Source organism: Engraulis encrasicolus, chromosome 7, assembly GCF_034702125.1.
Source record: "Engraulis encrasicolus isolate BLACKSEA-1 chromosome 7, IST_EnEncr_1.0, whole genome shotgun sequence".
In the NCBI taxonomy this organism is placed as follows: domain Eukaryota; kingdom Metazoa; phylum Chordata; class Actinopteri; order Clupeiformes; family Engraulidae; genus Engraulis; species Engraulis encrasicolus.
This window is the reverse complement of record NC_085863.1, coordinates 55,068,135-55,089,038: the sequence shown is the minus strand read 5'-3', so window position 1 is coordinate 55,089,038 and position 20,904 is coordinate 55,068,135. Positions and strand designations below refer to the sequence as shown.

Sequence of the window (20,904 nt, the reverse complement as noted above, 5' to 3'; positions counted from 1 at the left end):
GCTTATTCCCACTGAGAGGTTGCAACACTTTTGCTCCCAGGTCTAACCCCCTACCCCACCCCAACACCACCCTTTTCTGGCTCTGGTAATTGCTGCTAGCTTATACACATAACCTAATGAGAACAGAAATGATGCGTGACACAAAAAAAAGCAATTGAAAAAAGACGATAAAAAGACATAAAAAATATGATGAAAGAGGGATCAACAGACCTATGTCATCTGGAAACCGGAGTTTCACTGGATAGACCCACTGACATAGTGGCATACACGTATACTGGAGTCACTGCATGCTACTAAAGTAAACTACCCCAGGTGTCTTCATAGAGCACTTGTGTTGAAGGGTCCATGTATGAGTGGGTGTGACTGTGTATGTGAGAGTGTATGGTGATTGTGATGTCATTGTGTGAGTTGTAAACTTCATGTATTCATGTTGACTGTGACAAGTCTTGATGGTGGTGAAAACAAACCCTTTGGGGACAATAAAGTCTGTCTGTCTGTCTGTCTGCCTGCCTGCCTGCCTGCCTGCCTGCCTGCCTGCCTGCCTGCCTGCCTGCCTGCCTGCCTGCCTGCCTGCCTGCCTGTCTGCCTGCCTGCCTGCCTGTCTGCCTGTCTGCCTGTCTGCCTGTCTGCCTGTCTGCCTGTCTGCCTGCCATGGAGGGAACCATCTTCACACATCTCCAAGTGGGTGCAGGGATGGGAGGATGGGTTTCTTGGAGGCTAACATCCCGGAAGTATGTTAATTTGCACCATTGTTTTGCCCGCGTGCGGAGAATCTGGGTTAATATATGGTGCATGACAATTCCAAGACAAAAGGCCACAGCGTGACGGCTTTATTCGCAGACAATTGAGGCGGCACACCGGACCAGTGACTCACTCTCACTCTTGTTTAGAAAGCATGCGAGACACGCATGCAACAGGGCCCGGGCATCACACTCGCTCGCTGTGCTGTTGTGGTTTCCACTTGACATCTTCTCCACTTTGCGTGTTGCTTGTCTATCGCACGTTTTTATGGAAAGACGCGGGGGGAGAAAGGGGTCACGGACCATACAGAGGGCAGCGTCAGAGAGATGAATGCACTGAGGAGATATGTTAAGCAGCCGCAGAGGGCAATGCAAATGGCTACAACAAATATGGCCCAGATAGCTGGCTGGAAGGCATCAATAAGCACGGCTGGCCGGTCTGTGGTGGGAAAATTTAGCCCCTTTATATTCAAATCACCCTCAACCGCATTTACGGCCTTGTGCAGAAGCTCCCAAGACATGAATGTTTCTCTCGCACACACATGCACAGTTCAGCAGACACTTGCATTTTAGATGCACGCACACATGCAATGCACACATGCAATGCACACATGCAATGCACACGCGCACACAGAACCACGCAGACACGCACACGCACACGCACACGCACACGCACACGCACACGCACACACACACGCGCACACACACACACACACACACACACACACACACACACACACACACACACACACACACAACTGTGCTGGCCTTCACTTTTATCCTGCTCTGAGATTGGTCGCGTTGCCACTGGCACAGGAGGGAAAAAAACAAACAACACATATAAAAAGCAGGGAAGGCGGAGAGTACACAAACAAAGAATAATATGCTGCAGTAAAGAGCAGAAGAGAAGGGAAGAGAAGCACACAGAAGAAACAAGGTTTGAGAAAGCGGGAGAGAATAGATGAGAAGAAACAAAGGGGAAAGAAGAAGAGAGGTGAACAGGAGAAGAAAATAAAAGAGAAGAGTAGCATGGACATAAGAGAATAGTAGAGAAGAGAAGAGAAGAGAAGAGAAGAAAACAGAGGAGTACAGGAGAGAAGATCGGAAGAGAGAAAAGCAGATATGAGAAAAGCAAACAGAGGAGAAGAGAACAGAATATACGAGGAAAGGAGAAAAGTGCAGAGAAGAGAAGAGAAGTGCAGAGAAGAGAAGAGAAGAGAAGAGAAGAGAAGAGAAGAGAAGAGAAGAGAAGAGAAGAGAAGTGCAAAGAAGAGAAGAGAAGAGACACAGAGGCCTCGTCAAAGACAGCCGAGGCTCTCGTCAAACGATTGCAGCTGCATCACCCAGCCCCACATTTCCCTCCCAAGCGCCGAGCGTCTGATGCGAGCCCGGTGAGGATAGACAACTCGTCTTGCATAACCACAGCTGCTGTTCTGACAAGCCATCGCGTCTTGCATATACATTCATAAAAGCGCTGTCACATTTATGTAAAAGTTCAGGCCTTTTGTGATAACAACACACAGAGAAAAACACACATACGCACCAGAGTTGACGGGAGTACGGTAAGTATTGCTGCTGCTTCTCAGCATTGTAAGAACATGGATGCGTATAGACTAGTCAGACAAGTGCTTTCTACAATTCCCATGTGCTTGCTCTCCAGAACGGTAGACGCTGTGAAATGACACGAGTCGTGGTCATATTGTATTTGCATAGTCTAGGAGATATTTCTTCTAGAGCAGTGTTTCTCAACCTTTTTTTTAGGCGAGGCACCCTTTCAATTCATGAACAATCTCAAGGCACCCCAAACCAACAAGCCGTAACATGGCATCGCATCTGATACCACATAAGCTTAAAAAAGTTGCAGCTTTATCTCAGACAGGCTATGTGTAGGCCATACTGGGGTGACCTAAATGTAGCCTACTTTGTTGTGCGTAAATCGCTGAAAGATTCCACTGACTAAGCATTAATTTATTTATTTAGACAAATATGTATCATATTACATTATTTATTTAGGTCAAATTCACATACCGTCAGCCACGTTTCCGCGGCACCCCCGTTAAGAAACACGTTTCTAGAGAACTGGCTATACAGTACATGCTGAGCTCTTCAGGGGACTGCCGTGTTTCTTACACGTACACCAATCAGTGGTGCAGCACCACAGAATAAAAACTGATCACACTGCATACAATGAAATCTTATTAGCTGATTTTTCTAGTTTCAAGTAAAAACATCTAGTCGATCTTATTTTAAGTTAAAATCACCCAATAACTTGTCTTTTTAACTCGAATTTAGAACTAGAAATGAGACTATTTATACCTTTTTTCGAACATTTGTCCATGGGGCAAGATATTTTTTACTTGATTAGATTATTTCACTCGTTTCAAGCAAATATTGCTTACAACAAGTAAAAAAATATCACTAAGTAAAAATATCTTGCCCCATGGACAAATGTTCAAAAAAAAGTATAAATGGTCTCACTTCTAGGTCTAAATTCCAGTTAAAAAGTCCTAGTTATTGGGCGATTTTTACCTAAAATAAGATTGATTAGATTTTTACTTGAAACTAGCCTGATGAAGGTCTAGAACCGAAACGTCGTTATTACAGAAAGAACAGCGAAATGGTCAGTGTGCGGGAGTTTCTTTAAAGTGGTAGTTCGCTATTTTAGACATTAAGCCCTGTTTGTGTGACTTCTGGGGTGAAGTAGGGATGTTCTCATCACAATTTTGACATTTGGTGCTGAACGGAGCATTTGGGTATCCAAGACTGCAGCCCCCCCACCTTTACATTGACTCCAATAGAGCACTCAAGCAATCGATTATAAAATGGCATTAAACTTTTGTTTGAGAAGACATGGAACTCACCGTGTGGTCAGTGGTAGACAGCGATACATTGACCCGGAAATTGCAGCGAAATATGCCTTCTAACTGTTGTTTAGCATTTGGCGGACCTATTTTTCCCCAGGCGCCGTTGAATAGCAGTAGACATCCAGCCAGTAGGTAGCGATAGTGTGTTGTTCATGTAGACATCAAGGAGCGAGGTAGAACGGCTATCTTTGAGCGGGACTGGCTACAAAAACTACAGCTTGCATACAAACCATAGATAGTAACGTAAACAAACGCACCCCCATTTCCGGTCACGCGGAGTAATACTAGTCAAACCAATACAATCAATGAAGACGGACAATAATGAATATATCTTCTCTGGAAGCGTATTTCGCGGTGATTTTCGAGCCAACGTATCGCTGCCCACCTCTGACCACTCGGTGAGTTTCATGTCTCTGCAAACAAAAGTTTAATGCCATTTTATGATCGATTGCTTGAGTGCTTCATTGGAGTCAATGTAAAGGTGGGGGGGCTGCAGTCTTGAATACCCAAATGCTCCGTTCAGCACCAAATGTCAAAATTGTGATGAGAACATCTCTACTTCACCCTAGAAGTCACACAAACAAGGCTTAATGTCTAAAATAGCGAACTACCACTTTAAGTACTTGAAACTAGAAAAATAAGCTTGCTAAGATTTCATTTTTTTGCAGTGCACCAAAAATTGGTCAACAGTCACACATGCATGTCAATCGAGGAACACGCATACACACACTGACCAAATGTGCTTTTCCCATAGCACCAGACAATCCTACTTGGTCTGTGGAAAACACTGAACTGTCGGGTGAAATAGGGGTTGACTTTGATTAAGGTGATAAATCAATTAGATCAATACGTCCCTTGTGAGTGGTCTATCTAATTAAAGAAAGGTGCAAACCAATTGTCTTCGGGTAAGTCTGTTCATTTGTGAGCAAGTATGAAACCTCATATAGTCAGGGTGCGCTTTAGGAAAGCTACCCTTTTATGTTATGTTTGGAACACTGGCAATAATTTTGGCAGCAAGTACAGAACCCTGTTGTTTTTTCCCCCAGTCTGACAGTTGCCAATTATGACGCTCAAACAAAAAGAACAGGTGCAGGAATTCAAAACAGAATTTCAGAGAAGTGTATGGCACGGCAGAGAGTACCTTGTGAGCTGAGCCAATGGGTTTTCACGTAATATTAGCCTGGCCAGAAATAAAAGCAGCCATATGCACAGTCATTATCCACTCCAGTGACACATTGCACTTGCACTACTAATGACTTAAAGTGGACAGGGCCGCTGATAGCTTTGGATGGGCCAGGGACAAAGTCATTTAAAAGGCCCTCCCCCATCCAATACATACAATGTAATGAGGACCTAGTCCTGGGCACCTTCTCTTCCTGGGCACGGGACAACTAACCCCTTTGTCCCCCCATTTTCTTCTTGCTTTTTGAAATTAGACTGCTTGCCAGAGGTGTATAGAATTATAAGTACCCTACTGTTATGGAAGCAATTACAACACTACTAGTACGTTATCACATAGTTGATAAAAATATGATCATATTCCTAGTGTTGTAATTAGATCCGGAACAGTACTTCTCCTTGCCTTTATACACCTCTGCTCTTCACTTTCGTTCCAAACCAAACTGCACCATACGTGGATGGCTTACTCAGAACGTCTTCACATCACTAGCCATGCACTCAATACACACGTAGAGAGAGAGAGAGAGAGAGAGAGAGAGAGAGAGAGAGAGAGAGAGAGAGAGAGAGAGAGAGAGAGAGAGAGAGAGAGAGAGAGAGAGAAATAGATAGAAATGATAGAAATAGTACTGTATACATTGTGAAATTCAATCGAAAGACACAGAGACAGAGTAGAGTGAGAGACAAGAGTGATCGAGTCACCAAGAGAGAAAGAGTACTATAGCGAGAATAATACAGAGAGAGAGAGAGAGAGAGAGAGAGAGAGAGAGAGAGAGAGAGAGAGAGAGAGAGAGAGAGAGAGAGAGAGAGAGAGAGAGAGAGAGAGAGAGAGAGAGAGAGAGAGAGAGAGAGAGAGAGCGAGCGAGCGAGCATAAATTCACTTTTAAATAGAGAAAGAAAGAGAAGACTGTGAGAATAGAGAGAGAAAGAGAAAGCTGCCATCTTCTCTGTGGTGGCAGGCAGGCACACAGTACTGTGTGTTCTAGTGAAGAGCAGACAAATCTGGTCTAGATGAGCAGGTGATGAAAAGGGAACAGAGAGGGACGGTGCAGCTCCCTCACTCACTCAGTCTTAAGGGGCTGCAGCTCTACCGCATGCAGGGCCGCTGACAGCTTTAGCTGGGCCTGGGACAAAGCCATCTGAAAAGGCCCCCTACCTAATACATAGAATGTAATGGGCACCCAATTCTGCCCCCGCACCCCCGTTCCCTAGGCCCGGGACAGCAGACCTGTTTGTCCCCCCTCCCCTGTCGGCTTCCCTGGCCGTATGACTCGACCCTCTGTGTCTCTGGAGGCTCCAGAGATTAAACTTTGCAAGCTTGGCTCCTTTTCGAGGAACCACACCTGGGAACAGAGTACGGGTGTGCAAGAAGAAATAGTCATGACAACCTATCGCTATGCTTCTTTTCACAATATACTACATTGATTCATGACACCAAAAATGGATTCTTAAAGAAAATAGAATTAAATAAAAATGGTTTGAATGGTTCACAAGCATCTGCCCAAAAACAAGTAAAACCTCCTGTTGGTTTTCATTGAGTTGTGTTGAGATGTAAGACTAGATTGTACACAGCAACTGGTAATCAAGCTCTATTTTGTCCACATATAGCCTACTGAAGTGTGTTGAATATCGCAATGCCTCACAAATAATCCATGTATTGCAATAAATTGGGAAAATATGTATCGTGATGGGCATTGTATTGTGAATTCCTTGCCAAATCCCACAGCTGGGAAGAGCATCATCCTATGAAGGGAAGGACACACATGGATCAGCCGTCCACAGCGGCCAAGAGAGGGGGGGGGGGGGTTAGAGGATGATGATGATGGCAGAGTAAGACACTCCAGCAGGGCCTTCCCGTGTAAAAAAAACAAAAACAAAATCGTAATTAGGGTGAGCAGACAGAAGCACAACTGACAAGTCATTGGCTGGGTGCCCCGCAGCTTGGCTGCTCACAAGAGGGTGGAAATGTGACGGAAAAAATATATATTTTTTCGTTCTTTGCTTTTATTCCTTTCTCTTTTTTCTTTAAAAAAGGGGGATCTATATTAAAAAGGGAGAGAGGGGGTGAATTTAGCAGTGTTGAGCAGCCAAGTGGCTGTGATGTTGAAGCGCTGCCTGGAGAGACGCCGTCACCTAATGCCCTGTGGGCGGGGGTGGGGGTGGAAGGCAGCACACAGGGCATTGGTGCCAACCCATGCAAAAAAAAGATGACCATTGCATTCACATTCAGGGTGTGTGTGTGTGTGTGTGTGTGTGTGTGTGTGTGTGTGTGTGTGTGTGTGTGTGTGTGTGTGTGTGTGTGTGTGTGTGTGTATGCGCATACTGTATGTGCATGTATACATCATCTCTGTGTGAGTGAGACAGAGTCTATGTGTGCATCTACTTCATGTGTGCATGTGCGTGTGTGTGTGTGCCAGGACCCTGATAGCAAATAAAAGGGACGTCGAATTGGCGCAGATTATCGCTGAATAATCACCCGGCGCTGTCAAATGCTGTCAAATCAATGTCCCTTTGCCATCAGAGGGGTGAGTCTGCATTTATGTGTGAGCGTGTGTGTGGCTGCGTGGATGTGTCCCTGTGTGTGTGTGTGTGTGTGTGTATATATAAATGTGTGTGTGTGTGTGAGTCTGTGTGAGCATGAGTGAGTGGGAGAGAGAGAGAGAGAGAGAGATAGACAGAGAGAGCAAAAGCGAGAGAGATTGTGTGTGTGTGTGAGGGAGAGAGCAATAGAGAGAGAGTTTGTGTAAGTTGGTGCCTGACATTGTGCATGTGTTCCAGTGTGTTCTGGCTGCTAAGCATCATGCTCCACATACAGGCCGAGCGGCAGAGTTGCCAGAGCAGCCCTGAGCCATCCAGACCAGGGCCGGTGCTAGCCGTAAGCAGACAAGGTGGTCACCTAGGGCACCAATGCATTGGGGGCGCCATAATGAAAGTGAGTGTGTGTGTGTGTGTGTGTGTGTGTGTGTGTGTGTGTGTGTGTGTGTGTGTGTGTGTGTGTGTGTGTGTGTGTGTGTGTGTGTGTGTGTGTGTGTGTGTGTGTGTGTGTGTGTGTGTGTGTGTGTGTGTGTGTGTGTGTGTGCATATGAGTGGTGTGTGTAGAATCTGTGAGTGTGTGCCTGTGCCTGTGCTAGTGTATGTATTTGTATGTAGAGACTGGGTATTTGTTTGTGCTTGCATGTGTTTGTAAAGGAGTATTTGGGTCTGTGTGTGACACACAGCTGTGCCTGTGCAGGTGTGTGATGGTGTAAGTGTGTGTGTTCCCACATGTGCATGTGAGAGCATGTGTGTGTGTGTGTGTGTGTGTGTGTGTGTGTGTGTGTGTGTGTGTGTGTGTGTGTGTGTGTGTGTGTGTGTGTGTGTGTGTGTGTGTGTGTGTGTGTGTGTGTAAGTGAATGGATACAAGTGTGTGTGTGTGTTAGAGAGCATGTGCCTGTGCAGGTGTGCGATTGTGTAAGTGTGTGTGTTCCCACATGTGCATATGAGAGCATGTGTGTGAGTGTGCACATGTGCATGTGCATGTGCATGTGCATGTGTGTGTGTGTGTTTTCTGTAAGTGAATGGATGCAGGTGTGCGTGCAGCGGATGCGTACGAGGGGGAATAAACTGCAATAGCCAGAAGCTGGACAGGCACAGTGGAGTCCATCCATCCTCCTGGTCCACAGCAGCCTGTCCTCCTCCTCCTCCTCCTCCTCCTCTCTTCCTCCACCACCTCCTCTTCCTCCTCCTCCTCCTCTCTTCCTCCACCGCCTCCTCTTCCTCCTCCACCTCCTCCACCTCCTCCTCCTCCTCTTCCTCCTCTGCTGCTGCTGCTGTTAGTGGGGATGAGGCTGCCTTATCAGGGGGCCCCAGGCACACACCCTCCAGAGACTCTACACGCACCACAGAGCCTGCAAGTTTTGTATGGTAAGTGCACTGCAAGTGGATGGCAAGTGTGTGTGTGTGTGTGTGTGTGTGTGTGTGTGTGTGTGTGTGTGTGTGTGTGTGTGTGTGTGTGTGTGTGTGTGACAAGGATGTGAGTGAGTGAGTGAGTGAGTGAGTGAGTGAATGAGAGAGAGTGAGAGAATGAGACAGAGAGAAAGGATGAGAGAGAGAGAGAGAGAGAGAGAGAGAGAGAGAGAGAGAGAGAGAGAGAGAGAGAGAGAGAGAGAGAGAGAGAGAGAGAGAGAGAGAGAGAGAGAGAGAGACAGAGAGAGAGAGAGAGAGAGAAAGGATGTGAGAGAGAACGAAAATGTGTGAATGTACTGTATATAAGTGAGGGAAACAGAGCGGTGGCGTGCACAGTATGTACCATATAGGTGTTGGGTATGTGTAATCAGTAGAAAAGGTGATGGAGGAGGTGTGTGTGTGTGTGTGTGTGTGTGTGTGTGTGTGTGTGTGTGTGTGTGTGTGTGTGTGTGTGTGTGTGTGTGTGTGTGTGGTGGGGCGTTGTTGTTGTGCTACTATGGCCTCCTAATGGTTCATGTTAGGGTTTGTTGCCGTTGTCAAGGTAATTACAGAAATCTGCTCCAATTACAGTTTCCACTGGCCTTGTGCACGCTCAGGAAGTTCAGACAACAGTAAGTACACACCGCTAATAAACCACAAGACCCCACCATTCTCTCTCTGTCTCCCTTTCTCTCTCCCTCTCTCTCTCCCTCTCTCTCTCTCTCCCTCTCTCCCTCTCCCTCTCTCTCTCTCTCCCTCTCTCTCTCGCACGCACGCACGCGCGCACGCGCGCACACACACACCCACGCACACACGCACACCCACACACACAAGCACAAGCAGAAACACACAGTCAGCTAACTCAGTAGCCTTAGCCTTGAGGTCATTGCCTAACAATTAACTTGATTCTGTTTTTATTTCATTATTCAGCCTCGCCCCCCTCCTGGCGGAGGTGCCGGGAGTTGCCTGTCCTTCACCTGGGGAGGCTTGTTGAAACTACCCCCCATCAAGGCACGCAGGGCATGCACACACACACACACACACACACACACACACACACACACACACACACACACACGAACAAACACACACAGATGCCATACAATACAACGCACACACACACACACACGCACTGCACACGCATACACACAAACACACAAACACACAAACACACAAACACACAACACAACACAACACAACGCACGCACGCACGCACGCACGCACGCACGCACGCACGCACGCACGCACACCACACCACACCACACCACACCACACCACACCACACCACACCACACCACACCACACACACACACACACACACACACACACACACACACACACGTACAAACAGAGTCACCTAACCCCCCTTCAACCCGGGGAGGCTTGTTTGAGGAATACTGATGAATGGTTTGCTCTTTTGCGTAGCCATGGGAGTCCTGATGAGCACAGCAAGAGGTGCATTCTGATGCCAGCCTTCAGCCCTCCACACAGCAACACCAGGGCCGGTTTTTAGCATAGGCCGGCTAGGCGGTCGCCTAGAGCGCCATGTGAAGAAGGAGCGCCGAAATGGTGCTCTCCTATGCGTAATTTTGCGATATGAAGTTTTTTTTATGAAGTCGCAATCAACAAAGAGTGGCGAAAGCGCTCCTCACGGCAAAGCGCCCCTCAGCCAATAGTAATATCTCTTCCAACTGTCTCTGGGAAGTCTGTGAACCAATAAACAGACAGTTCTGAGAAAGGGGGCGGGACGAGTGACAGCCTGCGATCTATTTTGAATTTGGAGACTCACTCGAGAGACAGAGGGGGCAAGCGCAAACAGTAGTGCTGCTCTGCTGGATGGAGATTATTATGTTCTCATTAAACCACTCATTGCATGATGCAGGAGTTTCAGAGGGTGTTTTGGAACTATGTGATTTAATCAGCAACCGTTTGTGATTATGGAAAGCCTAATAGTTATGAGGTTACTATTTGGAATTAGAGAGAAAAAGAGCTTTGTTTTTGATCAGAGAAATCGCTAGTTAGCATGCTAACATTAGCCAAGTATGCCAAGCAATGAAATCCAGTAAAGTAGCTGTTAGTAGCCTACTCACTACTCACTAACACCCACCTGATATCATAATACTTGCTTAGGTTGACAAGCAATGTAAAGTAAGACTGGTGCAATGTTTAAAACAATTTTAGCTGCCCTATCTCCTTCCATCCACATGAATTACCTGCTTGTTGTAAGCTTAAAAAAACATTAATTTCCAGACCAGAATGACATAGCCTACATTAATCATGTAACAGAACCATGCACAGCAGACAAGTGAGGCTATTTACTAGGCCTATATTTTGTATATTATGAAATTCAATAGCGTGACAGCTCTTCTCCCTTTCTCTCACCCTGTCCCTCCAAACACATAGATAGCCCCCTTCTCATTCTCCTACTCACAAATGCACCACTATTTCCAGTCCAGAAATGAAATTGGTTTGGAAGACAGCACAAATGTGTAGCTTATTAAAATTGTTATGCTGCCATGCTTTGTGATGCTGTAGATAGTGTAGATCAATGCAGACCTCCTTGGTAGGCTTATTGTCTACACATGCATTTTACATGCAAATGTACTGTATCACTCTCCTGGCATTTCAATTTCACGTTACAATTCTAACACATTGATAACCTCCCTCTCATCTGGGGTTGGGGGCCCCACCACCATCACATCCAACACACCACACAGTGAAGCTACTTTCATGCGACTCAATCTGATGTGTTGGTCGCCTGTCAAAAAGAACCACAAATCCATTTGATGAAAAACGGTTATTGTTCTTGATGCTATTTAGTTAAGCTTACTAAGGATATTAGTCTTGTGTTCTGTGAGGTATAAGAAAGATTTTTTTTTTCTTTCAAAGGTAAGGGGGGGGGCTGGGGGCAGAACTCAAACTCGCCTAGGGCACCAAATAAGCCAGAACCGGCCCTGAGCAACACACTGCACTGCACTGTGTGTGTGTGTGTGTGTGTGTGTGTGTAGTGTGTGCGCACGTGTGTGTGTGTGTGTGTGTGTGTGTGTGTGTGTGTGTGTGTGTGTGTGTGTGTGTGTGTGTGTGTGTGTGTGTGTGTACATGCATACGTGTGTGTGTGTGTGTGTGTGTGTGTGTGTGGACCGCAAAGCACTGCACCGCCCAACTGATAGAGCACTAGGCAGACACCCAGGCGGGGGGTAGTGGTGGGGGGGTAGGGGGGGTCAATGGATATTTCCTGTAGGTAACAGCAGAATGGGATGGGAATGGATGGGATGGGATGGGCTGGGCTCTGCTTGCGCTGCCCTATAGGGCTATTGTTTTTTTTTTCTCCCTCTCGCTCTCTTTCGCCCCGGATATAATGGGGTGAAAAATGCAATTCATGCATTTATAATCATTGTGAAAACTCCCTTCAGCCATCTGGAGTAGAAATAAACATGCAGACAATGTGTGCGCGTGCGCGCCCACACACACACACACACACACACACACACACACACACACACACACACACACACACACACACACACACACACACACACACACACACACACACACACACACACACACACACACACACACACACACACACACACACGCGCACGCACACACACACACACACACACACACACACACGGAGGCACGCACAAACACATATGTACAATAACCCCCTAGAGACACAGACGCGTATATAACCACAAACGCACATGTGCAGAATTAAACTACAAAGCAAGTGAAAACAAACAAACAAACAAACAAAAAAACAAGCTTTCTCCTGTTGTGGTTATTGCATCCATGCAATTTTGCTTCATTCCATGCAGTTGAATGCACTGCTGAGTGTGCTCACATGTTTGCGTAATTCAGTTCTTTGTATTCGAAGTGTGGCGGAAGGCCACTGGCAGCTTTGGCCGGGTGTGGGGCAAGGTCATTTAAAAGGCCCCCCCACCCGGTACATACAATGTAATAGAGGCCCGTTTCTGGGACCCCGTTTCCCTGGGCCCGGGACAACTTTCCTGGGTGGAAGGTCAGTCGATGAGCAGGGCTATGCTGGCGTGCAAGTGCACACATTTGCATGGCAGACTTGCCACACCACCACCACCACCACTACATCTCCATCCCCTGACCCCTCATTTCCCATGCCACTGTTTAATGTCAACAAAGCTGGTGTCGAGCTAACAATCATCTCCACAAACCACCACCACCACCACCACCACTGCCATCTTGTTTGCCGACTGTCAAGGGGGTTTGTGCAAACAAATTCTGAAGACGTGGAAAATCAGGACAGACAGGGCAAAAGTGCCTTGTTTTTAACGCGGCCAGACCGCAGATTTTATTTTCCAACCCAGAAATCGACCGGCAGTCTTGGAGGAAGATGACGCTAAAGAGAAGCGGCTATCCATTACGGCTCGCTAAAATTAGCTTCATAAAACATGCAGTAACATCACGCCCATCCCACTCAGCAAGGCAGAATAAGACGTTTCAAGAAAATAAGACAAATTGATTCATTTTTTTATGTTTAAAATAAAAACAGAACAAAAACACTGGGTTTTGATGTAAATGAGGGTTTTGTTTTCGATTCATTGTCCCAGCACTGTATCTGAAACATATGTGTGTCTGCTTGTGTGTACACATACAGCATGTGTGTCACTGTAAAACAGAGAATGAGTAAGCACCAGTGAGTCAGTGAGAGTGGGTGCGAGTGAGTGACAAGGGAGAGAGAGAGAGAGAGAGACTGCAAGCGAGTGAGAAAGAGAAAGTGAGAGGGAGAAGGAGAGAGAGAGAGAGAGAGAGAGAGAGAGAGAGAGAGAGAGAGAGAGAGAGAGAGAGAGAGAGAGAGAGAGAGGGAGAGAGAGAGAGAGAGAGAGAGAGAGAGAGACAGAGGAAGAGAGAGAAGAGACTAAGTGAGAAAAAAAGAGAGAAGAGATAGAGTGAGAGGTAAGTGATAAGGCCCAGGTAGGCTGCGTCACAAGCACAGCCGCGAGTACCCCCGCTGAACTGTGGCTGCACTGTGAGCTCTGATTCAGTATCAGGTAACAGAATTACTCCATGAAGAGACTTCAGGCCAGATAAATGGCAGAGCGTCCAAACAGTGATCTAATGATCACAGATCGCAGTGCTTGTCTTTAGAAGAGCGCATCTGTAACAGGACCTGCGGACGAGCCGCGACTGCGTAACCCAATAGGGCAGAGATGGACACAGACGAAATTACACGGCACGACTAATTTGGAGTAATGATATTCAGCCCTCGGAGGGAGATGGGACGTCTGTCTCACCCCTGTCTCTTATGAACAAATGGACCTGTTAAGGTAACCATATTGCTCTGCCAATATTACAGTACCAAATGCGATTATACGGCCTTCTCAAGTGATGCCACTTTATCTCCGAAGTGAATTTTTTTTAATAGGGCACACTCTCAGTCGATTTCTCAGTTTCCTCTGTACAGTAGTACATTAGCGTGTGCACGTGTGCAGAGTTCGACATTATTACGTTTGCGAACACAATACTGAAATGCATTTACCGCATTGCAAGTATGTTTAAAAGTCTCCACTGTGACGCAAACGGTGTTAAGGGTGTTAAACCACTGAGCTGTGCGAGGAGAGAGTAATTGAAATGACCTATAAAGAAGTGGAAACAACAAAAGACGCCGCCACTTGTAAAATGCAAGAGAGCGTTTTTTTGCATTATTTCAGGTATATAAACAGGACAAACATCTTTCTGATGGGCACACTTTCTTTTTGATGGCCGGGGCCATAAAGCGAGAAATTGGCTATTGGCACTTTGCTAATGAGTCGTAAAAGCGGCCTCTTGTTCCGAGTTAGGGGGCGAAGGTCAGGTTAGGGGTTTGAGTAAGTGGCCTGTTAAGAGCTGCTTAATCGTCGTGATCAGTTATGCGCACTGCAAAATGTTTACAGCACTTTATCGACTTAGCCATAAAAAGGACTAAAAACTGTGACTGCACTTAAGCAAAGCAGGGTTTGGGGCCTGGAAGGACCTGACTCACAGACTCTGAATGCGGGGCGGCGGAAAAAAGTGTGAATCACCAAGATCCTCTCACAGTACCAATAGCATGAGGATGATAGCCTACTGGCACAAAATGGCTATTGTTGGCCAATTCAGACAGACACAAGGGGATGAACACATCCTTGGGACGAGTTTATACTTTGATGTGGGAGGAAAAGAAACTGAACAAGGCCAAGGGCTTATAGAACAAAAAATGTATAAAAGTGTGTAGTGTTCTCTGTGTTAATACTGTAAGTGTCTAATAATACAAGTATTATGAAACTGCTGACAAGCTACATCCATGTGGTTTCTGATGTCGACACAACTATGACCTTTTGATTTTTACTAAAGTATGCTATAAGTAACAGCCATATAGAACACAAGAGGGTTTCATGCCCCATGTAACTTCTCTTGTGCACAACACGACCTGCGTGCATGTTTAACACCTCAAGAGCTGGCTTGCTCTCTCAACGTGACAGATTTGCCGAAAGCAGAGTGGTTCATCTGGTGACTCTCTCCTCCATAAACAGTGCAGTGATAGAGGGAAGAGGAGAGAGAGCGAGAGAGAGAGAGATAGAGATAGAGAGAGAGAGAGAGAGAGAGAGGGGGGGGGGGGGAGACACACCCAGCAGAGAGTGAGAGAGAGAGGAAGATTCCAAGAGATAGATCTTGAGAAAGACAGAGAGAGAGAGAGAGAGAGAGAGAGAGAGAGAGAGAGAGAGAGAGAGAGAGAGAGAGAGAGAGAGAGAGAGAGCGAGTGAGAGAGAGTGACAGAGACAGAGACAGCAATAGAGAGAGAGAAGCTGTTTTGCAGGTGGCGTGGCCAATGAAGCCCAGATGATAAACAATAAAAGAAGAGAGGAGAGGAGAGGAGAGGAGAGGGGAGGGGAGGGGAGGGGCAGGCCTGGGCCAGAAGCCATCTGATAGAGGAGCTAGAGGCCCAGCGCAGCGCCTTCAGGAGGTGACGAGATGAGATGAGGGAACTGGGGCGAGGGCCTGTTGGAGACCACCCTGATGGAAGAAACCATGACGCCTTATGACACTTGGGGAGTGTGTGTGTGTGTGTGTCTGTGTGTGTGTGTGTGTGTGTGTGTGTGTGTGTGTGTGTGTGTGTGTGTGTGTGTGTGTGTGTGTGTGTGTGTGTGTGTGTGTGAGTGAGAGAGATAGAGAGAGATGAACAGGCATGCCAATAAAGCATATTTGAATTTGAATTTCAGAGGGAAAGAGTGTGAGAGAGAGATAGAGTGGGAGAGAGGGAGAGAGAGGGAGAGAGACTGAGTGAGTGGGTAAGTGAGTGAGTGACAGAGAGAAACAGAGAGAGATTGAGGGCAGAGAATAGACAGAGGAATTGTTCAAGAAAAAGGACGGAAACCAAGAGAGGGGAGACTGAACGTGGAAGGAAGAGTGATGAAAGAGCTAGATGACAGACAGAGAAAAAAAAGAGTGACAGACTCACACTCAGACAGCGAAAGAAGTGGAGACAGATAGAGAGAGAAAGAGAAAAAGAGTGAAAGAGAGAGATTCAGAGACAGAGAAGTTAGAGAGAGAGAGAGAGAGAGAGAGAGAGAGAGAGAGAGAGAGAGAAAGAGAGTGACTGAGGGAAAGAGAGAAACAGAGAGGCCAAGCATGACAGAATGGCAGGGCTGAGTCACAGTGTCCCAGAGGGAGGGAGAGAGAGAAAGAGAGAGAGAAGATGGAGAGAGAGAGAGAGAAGATGGAGAGAGAGAGGAAAGCGAGAGAGGAGAGAGAGAGAAGAGAGAGAGAGAGAGAGAGAGAGAGAGAGAGAGAGAGAGAGAGAGAGAGAGAGAGAAAGAGACAGAGAAGAGAGGACTAGGCCGCAACGTGCTGAAACAGATTCGTGCGGCACGACCTCGGGGTCATAAGGTGCACGGAAATAGTCTACGGAGGGGGGAAAAAAAACAAAAAGAAAAAAGAAAAAAAACACGCGTGTTCCTAGACATGACAATTACCTCGAGGGTACTGAATGTGTGTCACAGTCGCAACCTCAGACCGTAACGAAGCCTTCGCTCCTATCTAAAGAACTAACATATCTGCCCTCAGGATAGGAGCAGACAAGACCTTTTGTAAGCACTGCACGCTGCTCCGTCATCTCCCTCTGCTCATTTGCAAAAAGATGCTGAGAAAAAGAAAATCTCCATGTCAGAAATGAGCACACGATGACATCAAGGCATGCATGAGGGCAATAGCGTTTCATAAACTCAGTCTCTCTGTTCCTCTCTCTCGCTCTCTCTCTCTCTCGCTCTCTCTCTCGCTCTCTCTCTCGCTCTCTCTCTCGCTCTCTCTCTCGCTCTCTCTCTCGCTCTCTCTCTCGCTCTCTCTCTCGCTCTCTCTCTCTCTCTCTCTCTCTCTCTCTCTCTCTCTCTCTCTCTCTGCAGAGCCTGATCTGAGGGCATCATGTTCTGAGCGACTGCAAACTATTTCAATCAGAACAAATGTATGCAACCCAGCTGACAAGGATCTAATTTATGGCTTCTATCAGAGCTGAAATAAAGAATCGCCGATGACACGCCAGCAAGAAATTGATTAATACTATGCTACATTACTGCATTACCATAGCAACAGATGTGTGAGAGTGGCTACAAGAGGGGGGCAGACTCTCAGCATGTTCCACAATCACACGCACACACCCATGTGCACACATGCGCGCATACACACACACACGGTCACGCACACACACACACACACACACACGCACACGCACACGCACACGCACACGCACACGCACACGCACACGCACACGCACACGCACACACAGCTTCACGGTACTGTGGCGAATAGTTTTTAGGGGGGAATTTCCTCACAGAGTCATATATGAGCCCTTGCAATAGCGCCTAAAAAACAGGCAAGCGCTTCAAAGGAAAAGAGAAATTAAAAAGCAGCAGAGAGGCAGGCGAGGTTGGGGAGGCAGTGGGATGGACAGCAGAGGACTTCTGGCGATGCTTAATTCATATTTAAAGACTTTCTTTATTACATCTTTAATAGACTTTTTTTGTGCGTAACCCCTCAACCCCGTGTCTTCTGGCACTGAGAATTCCCATTCCAATGAAACTGTTGAGGATTTCTTTCTTTCTTTCTTTCTTTCTTTCTTTTTTTCTTTTTTCTTTCTTTTTTCAAATCCTTCTGTCCTGACGGGGAATTATATTACAGTGCTTTCCTCTCCCCTTTGAGGTATGAAAGGACAATATTGGACCCTACACCCTAGATTGACTGGGAGTATGAGGGGCTTAGTGTGTGTGTGTGTGTGTGTGTGTGTGTGGATGGGGGTGTGTGAAACCAATGCATTTCTAAACGCACACGCACACGCACACGCACACGCGCACGCGCACACACACACACACACATACACACACACACACACACACACAATCAAAGCGTGCCTTTGACCTGGGTCGAAATGGCACCAGGGGAGTTATGGTTCATCAGGCACAACAGTAAGTTCCTCTGCAGTATTTTCTTCCCTTCTTCACTGATTTGCTTCCCTATCTGTACAGTGCTGGAGCACAAGCCAATATGTGGGTGCATATTTGAGCAAATATGGTTAAATATATGAATAAAATCAAAAGTAGTGGAAGGATTAACATTTAAAGACTTAGCAGGATGAACTACAAATATCACAAACCCACTGCAAACAGCAAATAACACTTCAAAGTAAAAAAATAAATAAATAAAAAGGAATATGCATATATATTTTGCCAGCACATTTACAAACCTTTGACATTTTGGTGAGATGTAGGCCTACACATATATTACAAACGCACGCATGCACTGAAATGCGTTTGCAGACGAATTATTTGTCAGATAATACTAATGAACTATCCTTGCTTGCATAAATCACGTTGATGCCCTCTCCCCACCCAACACGTGCTTAATGAGTTATCGAAGCTTAATTAATGCACAGTGAATTCCTAAATTGAAGTCTGAGAATTTCCATTAGCTTTTTAGGTGACTGTGTTTACGGAGTGTTTCAACGACCGATATGCCTGAAAACCCAACTAATACACACACACCCACCCCCCCCACTCCTCATCTGAGGGGGGAAAAAAAAACTAATTTTCGTCTGGCTTTCAAGGATTTAAATAATCATTTTCTTTCCGAGGAACTCTAACCCTCCCATTATGTTGACGATGAGGAATAAACTCAAAACACACAGGCTCAGTGAGTGAAGCCATGCTCGCTATTCCCAAAGCTCTAATTTAACAAAAAACTGGGTCAGCTCATGTGGATTTTAATTTGAACAGATGTCAATTAATACCAATTATCGCCCGACTCACGGCGGCTGGATATCCCTCCCCCCTGGCTATGAAGTTTGGATAACAACGACAGAAACTCGCAGGGATGTCACAAAACATGTCAGACCGCATTACGTTAAAAAACATTCCACACAGCACAGAGAAGAGAAGAAAAGAATTAGGCATGCAAAGACGATTAGGTAAACAGTCAGCACTGCAGGGGAAGCATTGAACTGGTACAATGGGGAAGGAGGGGGGGGGGGTGTCAGCGGTGGTGGGTGTTGCACTTACTTGAGGGAGAACTGCTCCACGGTGGAGTTGGGCACCACGAAGAGGCTGATGGTCAGGGTCTCTCCCGGCTTAAGCGGCTTCTCTGGCAGCCTCAGGAAGATGTTCTTATCCAGCTGCTTGTCCACCACCAGAACCTCCTGGTTGGGCTGGTAGAGGCTGATACTGCCGATGCGGAGCAGGGGCTGCTGAGAAGAAGCCTCCCCCCCTCTCATGCCTCCTCCTCCGCCTCCACCTCCACCTCCACCTCCTCGGCGGGGGTTGCTGTCGCTGCACTCCCCGCTGGGCCCCGGCTCATGCAGGGTGTAGTACAGCCCCACCTGGAAGGTCTCGCCGTTCAGCTCCAGGCTGTCGCTGCTGGAGGAGGAGGAGCCTTTCCGGCGGCCCAGGGGCGCCACGTTGGCGTTGAACCAGGTGAGCGGCAGCTCCAGCTGGGCCAGGCACTGGGCCAGGTTGCCCTGCAGCCGGCAGGAGGTCTTGATCTCCCGTGGGTCCCGGAAAGCGTGCAGCCGCACGCACGGCAGGCTGTCCTGGCCCTTGAAGTCGTCCCAGTCGCGGCCCGCGATGTAGAAGAACACCTGCACCACGGGGTTGGTGGCAAACACCCGCGACTGGACGATGAACGCCCGCACCTTCCAGTTGACGGTCACGCTGCCGGGGATGTCCAGCGGACCGGAGGGCTGCAGCAGGTCTTTGGGCAGCGCCTGGTCGCGCGCGAAGGGCCCCAGGCTGATGTTCACCGCCGGCAGCTCCCTGGTCTGAAAGACCACAAAGCTCTCGGATCTGTGCAGCGGGTGGCCGCCGAGCTTTCCCGAGGAGGAGGTGCGGGCCTCCTGCAGGAAGAACGCCAGCTGGGCGTTGGAGAGCTTGAAGCTGGCCGGCAGGTACACATCCGGGGGAGTGAGGGTGGCACTGGCCGAGGGGACACTGAGGAGAGCATCCGAGGTGGTGGGGGACACTTTACCAGCAACTGTGCAGAGAGAAGGGTAATATGTGGTAGAGAGAGAGAGAGAGAGAGAGAGAGAGAGAGAGAGAGAGAGAGAGACAGAGAGAGAGAGAGAGAGAAAGAAAGAGAGAGAGAGAGAGAGAGAGAGAGAGAGAGAGAGAGAGAGAGAGAGAGAGAGAGAGAGAGAGAGAGCGGGAGAGAGAGAGAGAGAAAGAGAGAGAGAGAGACAGAGAGAGAAAGGGGGGTGAGGGAGGGAGGGGGAGAGAAGGGGGGAAAGGGAAGAAGAGAAATTATTAATAACTTGTGAAATTGCATTTACATAACCCGGCATGCACCACAGGTTAAAATGAAATATTCACTCGGCTCTTCTATTAAAAAAGAAGCATAATATGCTCCCTTTTATGTGCACCTTCTATGTAGCCAGGGGAATAATAATGTTGACACATACTGCACCACAGATGAGAGTGCATATAAAAAGATTCGTATTATTTAGTGCCCCGTAATCCATTGAAATGTCAAATGCATTGCTGGTGTGTGTCCAATAACCTTTAGCACACACACACAGACCACATTGATCTGTGTCTAACAAGTCTCCAAGATAAACTACCTGACACTGCATGCCGAATCGATACATCTGCATGTTTGAACACCGCAATCACTATTTCCCCCATCATGCGAGAGACGTTATTACAAATCGACAACAAAAGAGCTGTGCTTAA

The 20,904-nt window shown here is 47.2% G+C and overlaps 1 protein-coding gene across 2 annotated transcripts in view; it reads right to left on the bottom strand.

The window, feature by feature from the left end:
* Window positions 1-20,904, bottom strand: part of tmem132e (transmembrane protein 132E) — a 237,483-nt gene that overhangs the window by 56,743 nt on the left and 159,836 nt on the right. For both annotated transcript variants that reach the window (XM_063204014.1, XM_063204013.1), the window contains exon 2: window positions 19,243-20,209. In XM_063204014.1, coding sequence (XP_063060084.1) covers window positions 19,243-20,209 — 967 coding nt within the window. The remainder of the gene's footprint in view (window positions 1-19,242; window positions 20,210-20,904) is intronic.